The sequence below is a fragment of the Calidris pugnax genome, unplaced genomic scaffold, assembly GCF_001431845.1.
Source record: "Calidris pugnax isolate Ruff unplaced genomic scaffold, ASM143184v1 scaffold490, whole genome shotgun sequence".
Lineage (NCBI taxonomy): Eukaryota > Metazoa > Chordata > Aves > Charadriiformes > Scolopacidae > Calidris > Calidris pugnax.
The window spans coordinates 43,866-63,312 of record NW_015091294.1 but is presented as its reverse complement, the minus strand read 5'-3'; the positions used below and the strand labels follow the sequence as shown (position 1 = coordinate 63,312).

General features: G+C 54.3%; 1 protein-coding gene across 1 annotated transcript in view; it reads right to left on the bottom strand.

Moving 5' to 3' along the window:
- Nucleotides 1-19,447, bottom strand: part of TNPO3 (transportin 3) — a gene marked incomplete at its 3' end in the record, with an annotated part of 28,439 nt that overhangs the window by 8,357 nt on the left and 635 nt on the right. Inside the window, exons 3-16 of the mRNA XM_014960738.1 lie at nt 18,612-18,685; nt 17,242-17,398; nt 11,378-11,521; nt 9,006-9,181; nt 6,639-6,777; nt 4,846-4,992; nt 4,432-4,539; nt 3,962-4,053; nt 2,982-3,121; nt 2,317-2,417; nt 2,015-2,105; nt 1,234-1,325; nt 407-483; nt 30-90 (exon numbers count right to left, since the gene is read on the bottom strand). Of these exons, the coding sequence (XP_014816224.1) occupies nt 30-90; nt 407-483; nt 1,234-1,325; nt 2,015-2,105; nt 2,317-2,417; nt 2,982-3,121; nt 3,962-4,053; nt 4,432-4,539; nt 4,846-4,992; nt 6,639-6,777; nt 9,006-9,181; nt 11,378-11,521; nt 17,242-17,398; nt 18,612-18,685 (1,599 nt within the window). The remainder of the gene's footprint in view (nt 1-29; nt 91-406; nt 484-1,233; nt 1,326-2,014; nt 2,106-2,316; nt 2,418-2,981; nt 3,122-3,961; nt 4,054-4,431; nt 4,540-4,845; nt 4,993-6,638; nt 6,778-9,005; nt 9,182-11,377; nt 11,522-17,241; nt 17,399-18,611; nt 18,686-19,447) is intronic.

Sequence of the window (19,447 nt, the reverse complement as noted above, 5' to 3'; positions counted from 1 at the left end):
TCCCCCCCTCCCAAAAATCCCCCACCTACTTCCTGAATGACTTTTTGGCACGGATGGACCTGTCCGTTTTCTACGATGGGGTTGGTGTGTCTGTGAAAAGCAGAGAAGGGTTAAAAGGGTGATGATGATGATGATGATGATGATGAATATTATTATAATATTTTATTATTTTATTTTTTTAACTAAACCCTCCAGTTATTTTTTTGGTTTAAAAGTGAGAAAAGGGGGGGTTGGAACCTCCAAACCCCCCCCTTCTCCCCCAGGAGCAGAGAGGGACCATCTCCAGCTCGTTCCTCGTGGTGGGGTCGGGGCTAAACGAGCCTTCACTAATTAGGTTTTGAGCCCCCCGCCCTATTGGGAGGTTGGGGGGGATCATGGGGGGGTTCCTCAGCTCCTTCCTCCTCACCTAAATATGACGGCGAGTCGATCCAGGGGCACGGTGGGGTCTGAGGAGAGGCCGTTGCTCGGCTCCTGAGAGAGCAGCTGGAAAACGAGGAGAAAAAATGGGATTTTGGGAAAACTCAGGAGGCTGGAGACACCTCCCCAGCAGAACCTCCACCTCCCCCCGGAGCAAAGCCCAGAGGGGGCTTCTGTTTTATCTTCCCCCCACCCCAAAACCCCCCTGATCTTCCTCAGAGAGGACCCCAGGTGGAAGAGGAGCCTGGAGAGGGGTGAGGGCTCCTCCTTGGAGCTTCCAGAACCTTCTAGACCCTCTCCCAGACCTTCTGGTGTGGCTACGGGTCATCCTGGAGAGATGGGACACACACACACGTGTCCCTTTCTCAGGGCTGCCCTCCCTCCTCCTGTCACCCCCCTGAGATCTCTCCTGGATCTGCACGTAAAGGTCACTGTGGCCACCACGGCTTTGGGGACAACCAGAAGGTGACCACCTGCCCCCACGGGGATAGTCAAGCTCCCACCTTCTCCATCCCGGAGGAGGTGGGTTCAGGGAAGTTCTTTGGCTCCTGCCCACATAAAACTGATTTTTGGGGACCGTTTTCACACAATCAGGGAATCGTTGGAGTTGGAAAAGGGACCTTCTGGAGATCATCCAATCGAACCCACTTCATGTTTCTCCAGCCAGGAGGGACTTAGGGACAAGGTTCCTGGTCTCCTCTGTCGTTGAGGACACCACGGCAGATGGAGCTGCACCGGGCAGCTCGGTGTCCTCCCACCCGTCCCCTCCAAACCAGTGAGGAGGAGCAGGTTGACCCAGCTCCAACTGGGACGTACCTTCTTGAGCGCCATCACCTGCACGGCGCAGAGCTCGCTGAGGCATTCCGCGATCTTCTCCAAGGGCAGCCGGGCCAGGACCAGGGCTGTCCCTGGAAGACAAAGAAGACAAACACATTCAGGGAGCACCGGAGAGCGTTGGGTGGCACCAGCCCTGGAGGACAAGGACCAGGAGATGGTTCTCCACAGCTTGGTCAAACCCTTCGGTCAACCCAGACTCCAAAATAGCTCCCATGGGATGGGAAGGAGGAAGGAACGTTGGTGTCCAGATGATCTGAAGGCAGAGGGGACACATCTGGGGGACACCAAGGAAGTTTGTAGAGGTTTGAGAAGCACCAGGATCCATCAGGAACCTCTGAAGGAGGACACGAGTCCTGCTCCTCCCCGGCTGAAGGGACATAAGATGCCCAAGGGCTCGGGAAATGGAGCTGAAAAACTACATTCTTGTGTCCCAAACTGTCTCTAAAATGACAAATACTGGCCATTTTCCACCCCGTGTGGCCCATCCCCACGTGCTGGGACACCACAGTGACCAGTTGCGAACCGGGCCGTGAGCGTTTCAACTGGTTCTTTCCCCAAATTTCAAGCTCAGAGCGGGGACTTCTAAACCCAGGAGGGATCTTTTTCTCCCTCCTGCCCCAAGCGATGCCTTGAGAGCCACCAAGAGAGAGTTGGGGGGGTTCATCCTGGAGAAGAGAAGGCTCCGGGGAGATCTTGGAGACCCTTCCAGTCCCTCAAGGGGCTCCAGGAGAGATGGGGTGGGACTTCTTGGAGGACTCACCCTTGAGGAGCCCCACGGCGGCCTCTGGAGAGAGGGTGAAGGAGTCGAGGGAGCGGGCTATCTCCAGGAGCCCGGTGAAGTGCTGGGCCATGTGGTCCCGACACACGGAGCAGATGTTGTGGATGGCCTTGGCCGCCGCCGAGGCCAATCGCCGGTCGCAAAGACCCTTCATCAAATAACCCAGCACGGGATCTGCCCGGGAGAAAGATGGGGTGAGGAGAAAGTTATGGGGGGGACAGGGCAGGGGGGTGGCGTGTCTGGCATCGGAGGGAGAATTTGAGCCCGGTGAAGTGCTGGGCCATGTGGTCCCGACACACGGAGCAGATGTTGTGGATGGCCTTGGCCGCCGCCGAGGCCAATCGCCGGTCGCAAAGACCCTTCATCAAATAACCCAGCACGGGATCTGCCCGGGAGAAAGATGGGGTGAGGAGAAAGTTATGGGGGGGACAGGGCAGGGGGGTGGCGTGTCCGTGTCGGAGGGGGAATTTGGGCTGAGAGAGTTGAGGGGGATCACCCTGGAGAAGAGAAGGCTCCAGGAAGACCTTGGAGAACCTTCCAGTCCTTCAAGGAGCTCCAGGAGAGATGGGGAGGGACTCTTGATGAGGGAGGGGAGCCACAGGATGGGAAGGTCATGGTTTTAAACCAAAAAAGGGGAGATTTAGGTGAGATCTTGGGATGAAATTCTCGACTATGAAGGTGGTGAGAGCCTGGCCCAGGTTGGCCAGAGAAGCTGTGGCTGCCCCATCCCTGGAGGGGTTCAAGGCCAAGGTTGGAGGGGGCTTGGAGCAACATGATCCAGTTGAAGATGTCCCTTCCCATGGCTGGGGGTTGGACTAAGTGGACTTTGAAGGGGGCTTTGGAGCAACCTGGTCTGGTGGGAGGTGTCCCTGCCCAGGGCAGGGTGTTGGAACTGGATGGTCTTTAAGGTCCCTTCCAACCCAGACCGTTTGGTGATCCCATGACTCACCCAGGAACTGGGGGTTCCTGTCCACCACCTCGCTCATCTCCCCCACCAGCTCGATGCTGGTGTAGCGCACGGCGGTGTGCACCGTCTCGGGCAGTCGGACCACCCCCTCCAGCACCTCCACCAGCGTTGGGTTGTTCTCCCTGCAGGGCGGAAAAAAAACCACAAAAACAACCAAATCAGCCAAGTTTAACCCCACAGGGCGCCCCGAGCCCGTTTCCACCAAGCAACTGGTTTAACTGGACACGACGGAGACTCTGGTGTCACTCGCTCAGAATCAGCCCAGCCAAACCCTGTGGAGATGTGGAGGAGCCACAGCAACCTCCAGCTCCACCAGAGAGAGGAGAAGGAACTCAATAAGTTCATTAAAGCACAAGAATAAAGCTAATTAAAGCCAGAGGAGCCTGTTCCCAGTGTGGGAACTGGGCGAGTCCCAAAGTCTACTCAGAGAAGATCTTGGGAGGAAAATTCTTCACCCTGAGGGTGGTGAGAGCCTGGCCCAGGTTGGCCAGAGAAGCTGTGGCTGCCCCATCCCTGGAGGGGTTCAAGGGCAGGTTGGAGGGGGCTTGGAGCAACCCAATCCAGTTGAAGATGCCCCTTCCCATGGAATTCAAGGGCAGGTTGGAGGGGGCTTGGAGCAACCCGATCCAGTTGAAGATGCCCCTTCCCATGGCAGGAGGTGGGACTAAATGGACTTTGAAGGTCCTTCAACCCAACCCATTCCATAACTCCATGAATATCAGAGACCTGAGAAGGTCCAACTCCTTCATCCTGCACCCATACTCCTGGCCAGGAAGAGGAGACTTCACTCCTCGGGGTGCAAGGGCTTCTTCCCCCCACGTTCACTGAGGACTATCTGAAATAAAGCCTGGTTTTTGACTGATTCTGCCTGGAAAAGCACGTTCCTCGGAATATCCTTGGGATATTCGTGGTGTCTCCAGAAAACTCCTGCCCCCAAGGCCCCGGGGATGGTCCACACTCACTGGTCAACGCTCTTGGCGATGGAGGCCATGATGAAGAGGACGGCTTCCGTCACCTCCCAGGGGGGATTCCCGTCCTTCAGCGTGGCGTAAAGCTGCAAGAGGAAGAGGAGGGGTCACAAGAAGAAGAAGAAGCTGCAAAAAAAACAACCCCCCACAGCTTGGGGTGGGGGAGGGACACAGGAATCCCACCCCGTCACTCCTGAAACACCAAGACTCCAGCCACGGACCTGAAGAACCCACCCCAGCTCCACAGACCACCCCGCTATTTTTGGGGACCAGAATATCCTTCCCCAAAGTTGAGAAGCTCCTGCTTCTCCCACCGAGGTCCCCACCACCTGCTTCAAGACAGGGACACTTCCTCGAGGAGATGACGTTGTGTCACCTCCTTCCCCACCACCGTAAGGTCCACCAGGGCTTGGCACGGAGAGGGAATGAAGGTGTTTTCCTCCTCAACGCTCCCCAAAACCCACCTGAGCAAAACACTCCACCGACCCCACCAGGAAGATGAGGTCTTTCACCAGATCCGAGACCCGCATCCGGAACTCCCCGAAATCGTCCGTCTCCTCCGGGACACCTTCCTGAGGGAGAAGAGGGACAACAAGAGGGTGAGAAAATGCTGGTTCCACAACTGGGATGAGACAAGGGGTTGAGTTTTAGAGGAGGGATGGATCCTTCCTGCTCTTCTCTCCCCAGGACCAAGCCACCCGAGGGAATTTGGAGGAGAAGGTCATCATTGGGGGTCGGACGAGATGACCTTGAAGGTCCTTTCCAACCCAGATGATTCTATGATTCCATCCTGCAGCTCCCAGGCACCAGAAAGCGTGGGGAGGACGGAGACATCCCACCACCCCCAGCAGCTGAGGGAAACAAAGCCCCCCCCTTACGTGGTCCGAGTCGAGCTGGCAGTGCCTGGCCAGAGCGTGGAGAAGGCGCTGGATGTAGGCTTTGAAGATGCTGTGGATGACGGCATCGTCCGTCTTGTAGAGGTGCTCCCCAAGCCGGTACCAGAAGTTGAAGGAAATTTCTACCACCTGGTGAGGAAGAAAAATCCAGCATCTCGTTAGCAAAAGAGGAGGAGTTGGGTTTTTTGGGGGTTTTTTTGCCCCACCGATGGAGAAACCTTCTCTGGGGGCAGCTGAAGGTGGTGCCTCATCGTGCGATGATGGACCATGGATGGTGTCCCCACCTTCTCCCCCGTACAATAAGGGATTTGAAAGCCACTGAGTTCATCCCAGAACCTGTCCCCATCAGGAGCAAAACCTCTCCTCTGCAGAATCAACCTTGAAGGGTTAAAGAAGCCTCTCGGGCTTCAGGAGCGTGGCCATCACCTCGTTTCACATCACCTCCTCTCCCATCGTCACCTCGTCTCGCGTCACGTCACCTCCTCTCACATCACCCAACCCTCGCCCCGAGAAGCCCCGGAGGCGTTTTGCTGCCACCATCATCACCCAAAACCCCACGGGTGGAAGAGTTTCTCCACCCAGAGACCTTCAAAGAATCATCTGGGTTGGAAGGCACCTCAGAGATGGGAGTCCAACCATCAACCCAACCCAAAGCCACCATTAAACCACATCTCTAAGAAAAATGAGTGCAGATGTGTTTTTTTTTTCTCCAGGAGCAGCTGTGGAGTTTCAGTTCCTCCCACACATCATGGCCCAAGGGAGATGGAGCTCAAAGGAAGACCTGGAAAGGGGACTAAAGGAGCCACCGAGTCCCAGGTGAGCACCTCAGAGCCCTAATGAAGAGTTGCTCCTCAACTTCCACCACAAACCAGCCCCACGGCAGCAGCCTGTCACTCCTCTGCTAGGAGTTCCTCATTCTGATGAGCTTTCAGGCTCTGGAAGCTTCTGGAAAACCCAGTCCTGGAGAGGACACCGGCTCATCCCAACCCACATCCCATCCATGGCTTCATCAGTTGTATCCCCATCCTGGTGGGACCTGACACGGGGAAGGGAACACGGCCCAGGACAACCCTTCTGAAAAGGGACCTCACCCGCTGAGGGGGTTTAATTAAGAGGTTTGGAAGAATCACAGGATGGTTTGGGTGGGAAAGGACCTTCAAAGTCCACTTAGTCCAACCTCACCCGCTGAGGGGGTTTAATTAAGAGGTTTTGGAAGAATCACGGGATGGTTTGGGTGGAAAAGGACCTTCAAAGTCCATTTAGTCCAACCCCCAGCCATGGGAAGGGACATCTTCAACCGGATCAGGTTGCTCCAAGCCCCCTCCAACCTGGCCTTGAACCCCTCCAGGGATGGAGCAACCACAGCTTCTCTGGCCAACCTGGGCCAGGACCACCCTCAGGGCAAAGAATTTCACCTAAATCTCCCCTTTTTCAGCTTAAAACCCTTCCCCCTCCTCCTAGGGCTCCCCTCCCTCATCCAGAGTCCCTCCCCATCTCTCCTGGAGCCCCTTGAGGGACTGGAAGGGTCTCCAAGGTCTCCCTGGAGCCTTCTCTTCTCCAGGTTGATCAAGCAAACCCAGAGCAGGTGTCCCAGCCCCAGCAGCTCAGAGGAACCCAAAGTTCTCCACCACGTGGCAACACAAGAAAAAGGGGGTTTTTTTCTCTTGTTTTGTTGTTTTGGTTTTTTTTCCACTGACTCATCTCCGGAAAAGTGAGATTTGGGTCTTTGGAGACGTTTGGGGGAGGGGAGAAGGTGGGCAGAGCTTCCTCCTCACCTCGTACTGGGGGTGGCCGGCGCAGATGAGCAGCAGCTCCAGCGTCCTCAGGTCCCCCAGCCCCTGCCCCGGCGTGCAAACGATCTTATCCAGGAACGTCTCGCACAGCTCGGTGAACACACGGCAGTAATTGAGCACCCTGGGGGAGAAAACAACAAAAATAATAGTAAATCAACCAAAAAAACCCAAAAACGACCCATACAGGACACAGAAAGATCTTCCACCCAGGACCAGCACAAGGAGACGCGCCCCAGAGCTTCGTCACCGACCATGAAATACCAACTTCTGCTTTAACTTTCCATCAGCAGTTGCAAAACACTTCAAATAGAGGAACTTGGGTATTTATTTTTATTTTATATTTTTTCAGTGAAAACGCCGCGTTCCAATAAGCCAAATCTGACCAAATTTTCATATCCCCCCCCACCCACCACCACCATCTGAGAGAACTTCTCCAGGGCCACAAAGGCAAAAGGTTGGAGGTGACAAAACCAACCTTGAGTCCAACTCAACGCCCAGAAGGTGCCACATTTCGGGAGAGAAACGCCCAAAGTAGATATAAAAAATAAAATTATAATATATATTTAAAGTAAAACTATAATTTAAGGCCAGGTTGGATGGAGCTTGGAGCAACCTGGGCTGGTGGGAGGTGTCCCTGCCCTGGGGAGGGAGGTTGGAAGTAGATCAAGGTCCCATCAAACTCTAATAATTTTATAATAAAATAAAGATTTTTAAAAATAAACCCGGGATGCTCTGAAGAGAAATGGAATTTGGTGGAACTCCTGAGTTTTCCTCTGCTTGAAGGAGATCCCAGAGCCACGAGCTGGTGGCATCACACCAAGGGGATAAAACCACCCCAAATTGGGGATTTTTTGGGGGAGACCAATGGCTTATCCCAGACCTCTCCCCAAATCCCTTACCAGGGATTTGGGGAGAGGTCTGGGATAAGCCATTGGTCCTGGGGGAGCTCCCAATTTTCAACCCCGGGGTGAGGAGGCTGCTCCAGAGATGAAGATCTTCTCCACTCCAGGGTAAAAAAGGAGAAGGGATTGGCTGAAGACCACCCCCAGAGCCAAAAATGGGCCACCAGACGATGTCCTACAGCTCCACGGTTGGTCTTGGGGGGTTCCTCATGGATGGAGACACCTTGACCCATCCACGAGTGGCTTATCCCAGACCTCTCCCCAAATCCCTTACCAGGGATTTGGGGAGAGGTCTGGGATAAGCCATTGGTCCTGGGGGAGCTCCCAATTTTCAACCCCGGGGTGAGGAGGCTGCTCCAGAGATGAAGATCTTCTCCACTCCAGGGTAAAAAAGGAGAAGGGATTGGCTGAAGACCACCCCCAGAGCCAAAAATGGGCCACCAGACGATGTCCTACAGCTCCACGGTTGGTCTTGGGGGGTTCCTCATGGATGGAGACACCTTGACCCATCCACGAGGCTCACATCTGGCCAAACACAGTTAAGAGTGAGTTCCTACCTCCTTTTCCAAAACTGATGGAATTTGGAGAGAAAGGAGGTGAAAAAGGTACCAGGGGTTCACCATAAATCGAGGTGACCCCTCTGATTTTTCTCAGCGATGCTTTAGAAGGGGAGAAAGGGGGCAGAGGGGACACCAGTGTGGGGCAGGAGCTGGTTAAACTGGGAAACAACAAAAAAGTGTGGGTGAGGGACGATGGGCTTTGGAGAGGAAATACCAGTTTTGGTGCCAGGGAGGGGCCCAGACCCATCTGAGGACCCATCTCGTTTGGGTTCGTTAGCGGCAGCCACAATTAAAAAGGGAGAGTGAGCACTACTGGTGCTCAGTGGTTAAACTGGGACCCAACAGCTGGGGCAGAAGAAGGATGAAAACTCCCAGGAATGGGAGCAAGGAAACGTTCTCCATTTTTGAGGACCCGTGGAGGGGCTCAGCAGAGGGTTGAGGAGAAGGAGGACAACGTCGGGGAGAAGAAAAGTCCAGTCCTCTCTCCATGGGGAGGAACTGGGCATGGTATGGATGGACATCTGTGGGGAGGAGGCAGCAAGTCCAGTCCTCTCTCCATGGGGAGGAACTCTCCATGGGGGATGGACATCTGTGGGGAGGAGCCACCACAGGTCACTTCTGAACTCCAGGATGCAGCCCAGGATGAGGGGGGCTTTCTGGGCTACCTTGGTGGTGGCTCATGTGGAGCTTCTCCTCCACCAACACCCCCAAGTCCTTCTCCTCGGGGCTGCTTTCAACGTTGTCACTTGTCATCATTCCAGAAATTTGCACAGGAGGCTTCAGACAAACCCAGCCAATTCCAAAAATAACCACGGAAGGAGACGAGGAGGGTTAATTAACCCAACTCCTCGCCCTCCCCGACGGGCATGACCACGAAGGTGACTCACTTGTCCAGGTCCTCGCGGGCCACGGCCATGTGGTAGGCACTCTCCAGGGTGAGGACGCCCTGGAAAAGCTGCAAGGCCAAGGGGAGGTTGGTCTCCACGTTCTCGATGGCGTAGAGGGCCGAGCAGACGCAGTCGGAAGCGGCTTCGTGGAGGTTGGACGACGTCTTGTCCTGTTGCTGGAAGAAACCAAGGGGAAGAGCCCGGTGATGAGACACAAAATAGGTGGTAACGGGGAAAAAAATGGGTCTTTTGTTGTCCCTGGAATACTTTGTAGAACTTCTGCAGAGCCACTGAGCTCCACAAAACGTCCTCCCACCGCCCTCTGCTGCTCCACCACCGCTCAAAGAGGACCCTCCATGGTGGGATCCCATAGAGTTGTCCTCGGGAGAAGCCACTGGAGGAGGAAAATAACCCATAACCCATCCTGGTGCTCCTCATCCCACCTGGGTCACCAAACCCTCAACCATCCCCAACTGGAAGGAGACCCCTCGGGATCACCAAGTCCTGGGTGAAGGGGGAGAGGAGGTTCCTCACGAGCACACAAGAAATATTTCTCCCCTTGACAGCTTTTTGAGGCTGGAAAAAGCAGATTTCAGGTCCCACGCGTCGAGGCTGATTTAATGAGAGCCTTAATGACCCTGAGTAATTAAGGAGGGAGCAGAGACTGGGGTTATTAAGGAGGAGGGAACAAAGGAGCAGCCACTGGGCGTGTGGCCTTCAAAGGAGATCCCAGCACATCTGGGAAACCACCCAAGGTCTCCATGAAGGTGGAAGGAGGGAAAAAGGTTTAAAAGTGACATTAAACACCATAAAAAGCTTAATTTTTGAGCTGGAGGAGCTGAGTTTCTGCTGCAGCATCACTCAGGAGCCAGGTCCCTGCAGGAAGATCGTCCACTCCTTCTCCCACCGAACCGGAGGCCTCATCTACCTCCCTCGTTAATTAAATCGGCCCCTGGGAGCAGATGCAAATGAGGGATCCCTCATCTAACGAGGGGAGGAAGGACAGATGATTGATGGGTTATGGGTCCAGAAACCTCCCTCCTCCAGGAATTATTCCTTCCTCTGGGAATTCCCCCTTTCTTGGGGAACTCCTCCCTCCTCCAGGAATTCCCCCTTTCTTGGAGAGCTCCAGGAATTCCTCCCTCCTCCAGGAATTCTTCCTTTCTCTTTGTTCCTGGGGGATTCTCCCACCCTCCGGCCCCACGGGGGCCAAAAACCCCACCCCAGATACCTTCAGCAGGTGACTTTCCAAGGTGAAAACGTCACAAAAGGAGTAAAATCTAGTTTTATGGAAAAATCTGGGAGGAAAACCAAACCAAACCAAATCCTCCCAAAAAATACTGATTTTTAGTATTAAACAGATGCGGTTCCTTCGACGCCAGACAACTTTTAGAGCCCAAACTCCCCAATTCTTCAAAGTCACCCACGTGTTTCGCTCAGAGCCCCGTAAAACGGTGGGGTTTGGAGCAAGGACCGAAAACGACACATTTGAGACCAAAACTCTCTCTCTTTGAGAAGCTACAGGTAGAAATAGACCTGGAGCCCGTGGTGGCAACCCTGGACACGGTCAGAAACGGCCATTTCTGGGACGTTAGATCTTTTCTTCTGCTGTGAATGTTCTACCATCACAGAAGAACCAGCCCCCGGGTCCTGCCTGCGCTGGAGCTCAATATTTGCTCATTACGGGCTCCAAAATCGGTGATTAATAGAGGAGGGATGAGGAGAAGAGGTATCAATAGGAGATTAAATGGCCTTCGGAGGGGTTTTTTTTTTGGTGGCTTCTGGCAGCAGGTTTGTGGAGATGAGAGGATGGTTCCTGCCACCCAACCCCTCCAACACGGAGACCCCCAACTTTGCAGGAAAAGCCACAATTCCCAGAAAAACCAGGCAAAGGCAGCAGCTTTGGGGGGAAAGGGGAGTCTTTCCCTGTTGGTGGACACCTCCAAGCACACGTTCTTGGGGTCAAAATAGAAGATGGGCAGGAAAAAATAACCCTGAAGGAGCCACGGAGTCTCTTTTCTCCACGGAATAATCAGAAAAAAACCCCACACACACTTTTTTGTTTAATTCTAAAAATTCTGCTGGTGCTTTCCCTCCCTCAGTCCTGTCCCTTCGTCACAAATCCTGAGCTGAGGACCACGCACACGGGCAGGGGGAAGCCTCCAGAGAGCTTTTGGTCCCACCTTGGAGAGACCAGCCAATGTTAGATGTTCCTCACGTGTTGTCCCAGGGGTAACAGGAGGCAAAGAGACCCCTGGGAGACCCTGACTCTGTGCTGCTCTCCCCAGGTCCTCCAAGGAGGACAGATGGAGGACCACCCTCCTGGCACCCAGGGTTCTCCACCACCTCCTTTCCCCCAGAGAAATACTCACCAGCACCTCGAAGAGGAGTGAGAGTAACTTGCTGTTGGCCATGAAGGTGCTGTCCAGGACGCCCAGGTTGAACCAGCTCCCCAAGCACCGGAAGATTTTGATGAGCATCTTCTCATCGTTGCCCGCTTTCTCCACGCACGTCATCTGCGGCAGGAGAAGGAAGAACCACTTAGGACCCCAACTCCAACGGGTGATTCCACAAACGTTGGAATATCAATTGGATATGGAGAAATATTTCTTCCCCAAAATAGCTCCCCAAGCACCGGAAGATTTTGATGAGCATCTTCTCATCGTTGCCCGCTTTCTCCACGCACGTCATCTGCGGCAGGAGAAGGAAGAACCACTTAGGACCCCAACTCTGACGGGTGATTCCACAAGTGTTGGAATATCAATTGGATATGGAGAAATATTTCTTCCCCAAAAGGGTCGTCAAGCCTTGGCAGAGGCTGCCCAGGGCAGTGGTGGAGTCACCATCCCTGGAGCTATCTAAAAGCCAGGCAGACGTGGTGCTGAGGGACATGGGTCAGTGGTGGCTTTGGCAGCGTTGGGTTGATGGTTGGACTCGATGATCTGAAAGGTCCCCTCCAACCTTGACCATTCTATGATTCTAAGCAAAATAATAAAGAACTTTTGGAAAGCCATCCTGGAGCCTCTACAGTTGGTATCTTGAGCTCCTCCTTGTCCCCCAAAGATGGGGACAAACCTGTAGCCATAGGACAAGAGATAATGGCTTTGAACTGAAAGAGGACATCCCTGGAGGTATCTAAAAGCCAGGCAGATGTGGTGCTGAGGGACATGGGTCAGTGGTGGGTTTGTCAGTGTTGGGTTGATGGTTGGACTCAATGATCTGAAAGGTCCCTCCAACCTTGACCATTCTATGATTCTAAGCAAAATAATAAAGAACTTTTGGAAAGCCATCCTGGAGTCTCTACAGTTGGTATCTTGAGCTCCTCCTTGTCCCCCAAAGATGGGGACAAACCTTCTAGCAGGGCCTGTAGCCATAGGACAAGAGATAACGGTTTTGAACTGAAAGAGGAGAGATGGAGCTGAGCTGTGGGGAAGAACTTGTTTGGTGTGAGGGTGGTGAGAGCCTGGCCCAGGTTGCCCAGAGAAGCTGTGGCTGCCCCATCCCTGGAGGGGTTCAAGGGGAGGTTGGAGGGGGCTTGGAGCACCCCGGGCTGGTGGGAGGTGTCCCTGCCCCATCCATTGAATAATCCCCACCACAAAACAAGCGCCGCCAAAAAGAGGATTGGCCACCAGGGTTGGACCTACGCGAAGACAGCCCCAAGACACCTCTGCAGGGTCCTTCCAGTGATGGCCAAACGCTTCTGCTGCACAAGAGTGTCCTCACCAAAACCTGACCCCAAGGGGAAGCCCTGACCTCACCAGGGTGAGGGAAAGGAGGAACGGAGGGACGGGCAGGACCTGGAGGAGGATCCCAGGACGGGCAGGGAGGATCCTGGGATGGGCAGGAACGGAGGATCCCGGGACGGGCAGGGACCTGGAGGAGGATCCCGGGACGGGCAGGGACCTGGAGGAGGATCCCGGGACGGGCAGGGACCTGGAGGAGGATCCCGGGACGGGCAGGGACCTGGAGGAGGATCCCGGGACGGGCAGGGACCTGGAGGAGGATCCTGGGATGGGGCAGGACCTGGAGGAGTATCCCAGGATGGGCAGGGACCTGGAGGAGGATCCCAGGACGGGCAGGGAGGATCCTGGGATGGGCAGGAACCTGGAGAAGGATCCCGGGATGGGCAGGGACCTGGAGAAGGATCCCGGGATGGGCAGGGACCTGGAGGAGGACCCCGGGATGGGCAGGGACCTGGAGGAGGATCCCAAACCCCCTTCTCCCAGAAGGGAGCCCAGACTGGCCAAGCAATCCTCCAAAGGAGATCTTCCAGAGACCCTCTCTCCTCGCTCGACACTTCAGTCCCGAAGGCGGAATGTCCTACTTTGTCACGGTCCCTGCACAATTTTTTTAAAACCCCATTTTGTGACTCAAGAAATTGAATTCAATTCCATTCCTACACTAAAAAAAAAGCAAAAACCCCTTAATTTTGCTCTCCAGGCAGAAGCATGGAAGTCTGAGGAGAGTCTCAGGACACGGCTACGGCCCTGGGCGCTCCTCGTCTCCGGAACGGCAGGGTTGGGAGCCACCGGAGCGTGGTGACATGTCCTGTCTCACCGATGTGACAACCAGTGTCTTCTCCAGCCACTGGGAGGGGTGGCAGGGCAGCAGGGACTCCAGGAAGGTGACAAGAGCTCCCAGAAGCCAAGGAGGAGGAGTCGGTCAAAGAGGAGGAAGCCCAAGGAAAACGTGGAGCTGGGCTCCCCTAACGGTGGTGGGTGAGAACAGCGTGGACCTCTGGTGGGAACAGCATGGACCTCTGGTGGGAGAGAGCTTAAGGAGGATCCCGGGATGGGCAGGGACCTGGAGGAGGACCCCGGGACGGGCAGAACCTGGAGGAGGATCCCAGGACGGGCAGGGACCTGGAGAAGGATCCCAAACCCCCTTCTCCCAGAAGGGAGCCCAGACTGGCCAAGCAATCCTCCAAAGGAGATCTTCCAGAGACCCTCTCTCCTCGCTCGACACTTCAGTCCCGAAGGCGGAATGTCCTACTTTGTCACGGTCCCTGCACAATTTTTTTAAAACCCCATTTTGTGACTCAAGAAATTGAATTCAATTCCATTCCTACACTAAAAAAAAAGCAAAAACCCCTTAATTTTGCTCTCCAGGCAGAAGCAGGGAAGTCTGAGGAGAGTCTCAGGACACGGCTACGGCCCTGGGCGCTCCTCGTCTCCGGAACGGCAGGGTTGGGAGCCACCGGAGCGTGGTGACATGTCCTGTCTCACCGATGTGACAACCAGTGTCTTCTCCAGCCACTGGGAGGGGTGGCAGGGCAGCAGGGACTCCAGGAAGGTGACAAGAGCTCCCAGAAGCCAAGGAGGAGGAGTCGGTCAAAGAGGAGGAAGCCTAAGGAAAACGTGGAGCTGGGCTCCCCTAACGGTGGTGGGTGAGAACAGCGTGGACCTCTGGTGGGAACAGCATGGACCTCTGGTGGGAGAGAGCTTAAATTGCTGATGACACAAACCTGGGAGGGGTTGGCCGGCACATCAGAAGGCTCTGCTGCCACCCAGCGATGGAAGTGTGATGGAGAAGACCTGGACAGCAGAAGGCTCTGCTGCCACCCAGCGATGGAAACGTGATGGAGAAGACATGGACAGGCTGGAGAGTTGGGAGGGAGAGGAACCTGATAAAGTTCAACCAGGACAAGTGTAGGGTGATGCACCTGGGGAGGGATAACCCCCTGCACCAGGACAAGTTGGGGGGGACCTGCTGGAGAGCAGCTCTGAGGAGAAAGATCTGGGAGTCCTGGTGGACACCAGGATGCCCAGGAGCCAGGAATGGGCCCAGGTGGCCAAGAAGGCCAGTGGCATCCTGGGGGGCATCAGGAAGAGTGTGACCAGCAGGTGGAGGGAGGTCATCCTGCCCCTCTGCTCTGCCCTGGGGAGGCCCCAGCTGCAGCACTGGGACCAGTGCTGGGCTCCCCAGTTCCAGAAGGACAGGGAAGTGGTGGAGAGGGGACCGCAAAGGGCTGCCAAGACGATGAGCGGCCTAGAGCATCTCTGTGCTGAGGAAAGGCTGAGGGACTTGGGTGTGTTCAGTGTGGAGCAGAGCAGAGGGAGGGGGGATCTGCTCAAGGCCTGGCAATCCTTCCAGGGTGGGTGTCAGGAGGATGGGGCCAGGCTTTTCCCAGTGGTGCCCAGGGACAGGACAAGAGGGAACGGGCACCAACTGGAGCAGGGGAAGCTCCATGGGAACACCATGAGGAGGCCGTTGTTTGGTGTGAGGGTGGCAGAGGCTGCCCAGAGAGGTGGTGGAGTCTCCTTCTCTGGAGACATTGCAACACCCCTGGAGAAGTTCCTGTGGGAGCTGCTGTGGGTGCCCCTGCTCTGGTAGATGATCTTCAGAGGTCCCTTCCAACCCCAACCATGTGATTCTGTGCAAAGAGTCTTCTCAAGGTGGACCTGAGCAGAGGACACAGCTCAGCTCTGTGTCCTGACACATCCTTGATCATCACGATCCCCTTTCTGTCAGAGTTCCTGGAGTAACTCCAGAGAACGACGCCTCCTTCCCAGGTCTCCATGGGGACCACCAAAGGAGGACATGGCACAAAGGTGAAAACATCTACCAGAACATCAGCCACACTCATATCTCTATTCCAAACACTCTGTGACTTTCTTAACCACGGATCCACAAAAAGCAGCGTGGAACCAGAATGGGGATCTTCTACCAAGCTTCCAGGCCAGGTGCAAACTTAAAAACTGAGCCCCTTTTACCTCCACTCTGTGCTTTTCCCCCAAATTAAAGCGAGGGAAACCACCAGGGGCTGAGTCTGGGTTGGGTCTCACCAGAGGAGGGGACTCGGAGGGAGGAGGAGTATGGGGGGCTTCATCTAACACCCAAGAGGCAGGAGCAGGGATGAAGGAAAGGGCAGGTTCCAGGAGCCCAGGAGAAGACAAAGTGACCACCCTGTAAGAAGTGAGGCTTCTCCGGGCAGAGAATTGGGAGAAATGGTATAAAAACGTGGGTCACTTCACGTGGATGAAGTGTCCTAAAGGCTCAGGTTCCTCCTGTCTTCATCAGCTACAGCTCCATCACCAAAGAAGGACGGACCAGCAAGGTGTGATGGAGGCAACTGGGAGAGATGGGGAGACCCCAGAGCCCAGTGTGGGGCACGGGGAGCGGGGAGATGGCCACTGACGAGGCACAGCAATTAAAACATAATTAAAAACCCGGGGCAGGGATCAGGTTGGCCACGTGTTTACTGAGGTCAAAAGAGACTGAAGAGGAGAAGAAGTGTCTCTGGAGAGGAAGAAGCCAGCAGGGAGCGTTTCTCCTCAGTCCCTGAAGCCATTCACCTCAACACTCACCCTTCTGCTCCCCAAACCCACCCTGTTTCAGGGCCCACGACAGTCTCATTGTTGGAGAGTCTCTTCGTTTGGCCAAGAAGAGCTAAATGCATGACCTCAGGTTATCACACAACGGCCAGGAATTAGGTACGTACTGGTGTTTGGAAGGGGTGTGAGAAGAGAGAGAAACCCCAGTTCTAAGTATCTGAATGCCCTTCTTCTAAGAGATAAAGAGAGATGTGTGGATCTAGAGAAGATCTAGAGAAGATCTAGAGAAGATCTAGAGAAGATCTAGAGAAGATCTAGAGAAGATCTAGAGAAGATCTAGAGAAGATCTAGAGAAGATCTAGAGAAGATCTAGAGAAGATCTAGAGAAGATCTAGAGAACATCTAGAGAACATCTAGAGAACATCTAGAGAACATCTAGAGAACATCTAGAGAACATCTAGAGAACATCTAGAGAACATCTAGAGAACATCTAGAGAACATCTAGAGAACATCTAGAGAACATCTAGAGAACATCTAGAGAACATCTAGAGAACATCTAGAGAACATCTAGAGAACATCTAGAGAACATCTAGAGAACATCTAGAGAACATCTAGAGAACATCTAGAGAACATCTAGAGATCTACACACGCACAGCCCCATAACAGGCTGAAATAATTTCTTGCTTAACCCTCAAATAACCCAATCCCCTGCCAGCCTGGGCAGAAATGCAGTCCCGACCAACTACTGGAACCAATGGTCCAGGAGATTGAAGACAACAAGAACCTGACTGGGATTTTGATCTGGTAGGAACCAAAATATGGAAGTGAAATATATAAAATCAGCTTGTTCCATGCAGATCCAGACTGGAATGATCTGGGTCAGTGATGTGGAGAGGGGAGAAGAAACTCCTAGAGCTTCTTCAGCAGTTGACCGGGGTTCGGTCACCGCTGGGTCTCCTTACCAGCAGAGAGATGACCGTGCTGGAATAATAGGCCAGATCTTCTATGATTTCGGTCCGGCGGTTGGCCCCGATGCGCAAGGACCGGCTGTGAACCTCTTCTGGCAGCACCGTGAGGATCTCCAGCAGAAAGGGCAGCGACGTGACGTCGTTGCTGTACCTGGAACCACGGGGAGGAAGGACAACGTGTGAAGGGCAGGTGAGAGTCCAGAGCAGGAAGAACACCTTGGGGAGGGTGGGCATTTCAAAGAGATCCAGCACCAGCCTTACTGGGGTTGTTGGGGGTACTGGGGTTGTGGGGGAAAGTTGGCCAATGTGTGCTGGTGGCCCAGAAAGCCCCCCATGTCCTGGGCTGCATCCCCAGCAGCGTGGCCACCAGGGCAAGGGGGGGATTCTGTCCCTCTGCTCCACTCTGGGGAGACCCCACCTGGAGCACTGTGTCCAGTTTTGGAGTCCCCAACATCAGAAAGACATGGAGCTGTTGGATGGGGCCAGAGGAGGCCATGGAGATGCTGGGAGGGCTGGAGCCCCTCTGCTGGGAGGGGGGGCTGAGAGAGTTGGGGGGGTTCAGCCTGGAGAAGAGAAGGCTCCGGGGAGACCTTGGAGCCCCTTCCAGTCCCTCAAGGGGCTCCAGGAGAGATGGGGAGGGACTCTGGATCAGGGAGGGGAGCCATAGGAGGAGGGGGAAGGGTTTGACCCTGAAAGAGGGGAGATGGAGCTGAGATGTGGGGAAGAACTTGTTTGGTGTGAGGGTGGTGAGAGCCTGGCCCAGGTTGGCCAGAGAAGCTGTGGCTGCCCCATCCCTGGAGGGGTTCAAGGCCAAGGTTGGACGTGGCTTGGAGCAACCTGGGCTGGTGGGAGGTGTCCCTGCCCAGGGCAGGGGGTTGAAACTTTAAGGTCCCTTCCAAGCCAAGCCATTCCATGGTTCTAAGTGCCACCACCCAGGCAGATCATGGTCCCTCCTGCTAGAGAAGTGCCCCGGGGTCATCACCCACCACGAGGGAAATGGGTGAAGCTCTGAGAGCCTTAAATCATAAAGAATTCCTTACTTTTCAACCAGTGTCTGGACGCAGCCTTTCCAAGAAGCCATCTGCAGGGCGAGGTCTGCTATGGCCAACGCCAGCTGAGAGGGGAGAGAAGGGGAGAGAAGGGGGAAAAAAACAAAAAACAAACAAAAAAAAAGAAATAAATCACAGCTAAGCGTGGTGATTGATTAAAATCTGCCCAAAAGTAGGGGAAAAAGGCGCTATCACCATCAGACAAGTATTAATTGCCAATATTAGAGAAGTGCCCCGGGGTCATCACCCACCAAAAACGGGGACGAGGGAAATGGGTGAAGCTCCGAGAGCCTTAAATCATAAAGGATTCCTTACTTTTCAACCAGTGTCTGGACGCAGCCTTTCCAAGAAGCCATCTGCAGGGCGAGGTCTGCTATGGCCAACGCCAGCTGAGAGGGGAGAGAAGGGGAGAGAAGGGGGAAAAAAACAAAAAACAAACAAAAAAAAAGAAATAAATCACAGCTAAGCGTGGTGATTGATTAAAATCTGCCCAAAAGTAGGGGAAAAAGGCGCTATCACCATCAGACAAGTATTAATTGCCAATATCCCCCTGGTGAAGAGCAGAAAGGCCACCCGTAGGATGATGTTCTCTCCCTCCCCCCTCCCCGGGGCTATTTTTGGGGTGAAAAGGCACCTTCGCCCAGGTTTGTGTGACATCAGACACCCCCCGTGCCCAGGAATAACAGGATACGGGAGAACGGAGGGGTTTCCGAGGACACACCTTGGGAGAACGGCCCAAGAAGCTTTTTTTTATTAAAATAAATATTTCTGGGCATATCGATGTTTTTTGGCTTTTTTTCTCCGTTTCAGAGCACAGGGAAACCCCCCAGGAGCTGCTCTTCCTCCTCTCAGCCTCCCCAAAAAGCAAACTATAAAGCAATCAATTTAATTAAAGGATCCAAGTAACGAAGGGGGGCAAACAATCCCGTCCTGGGAGGCATGGACCTTCTCCGTGCTGGAGGAAAACCCACCAAAGGAGACCCAGGGCTTTGTCTCAGAGGTGACAAAACCTGGAGGAGCGTGTCCTGCAGCATCTGTTCTTCTCCCCCCACTCAAAGCTGGTGACTTCTCCAAGGAAGGGTTGTGATACCACTCCCAAATCAGCAAATTAGGACTGAAAAGTCCAAGATTTTCCACCCAGAGCAGGCTCG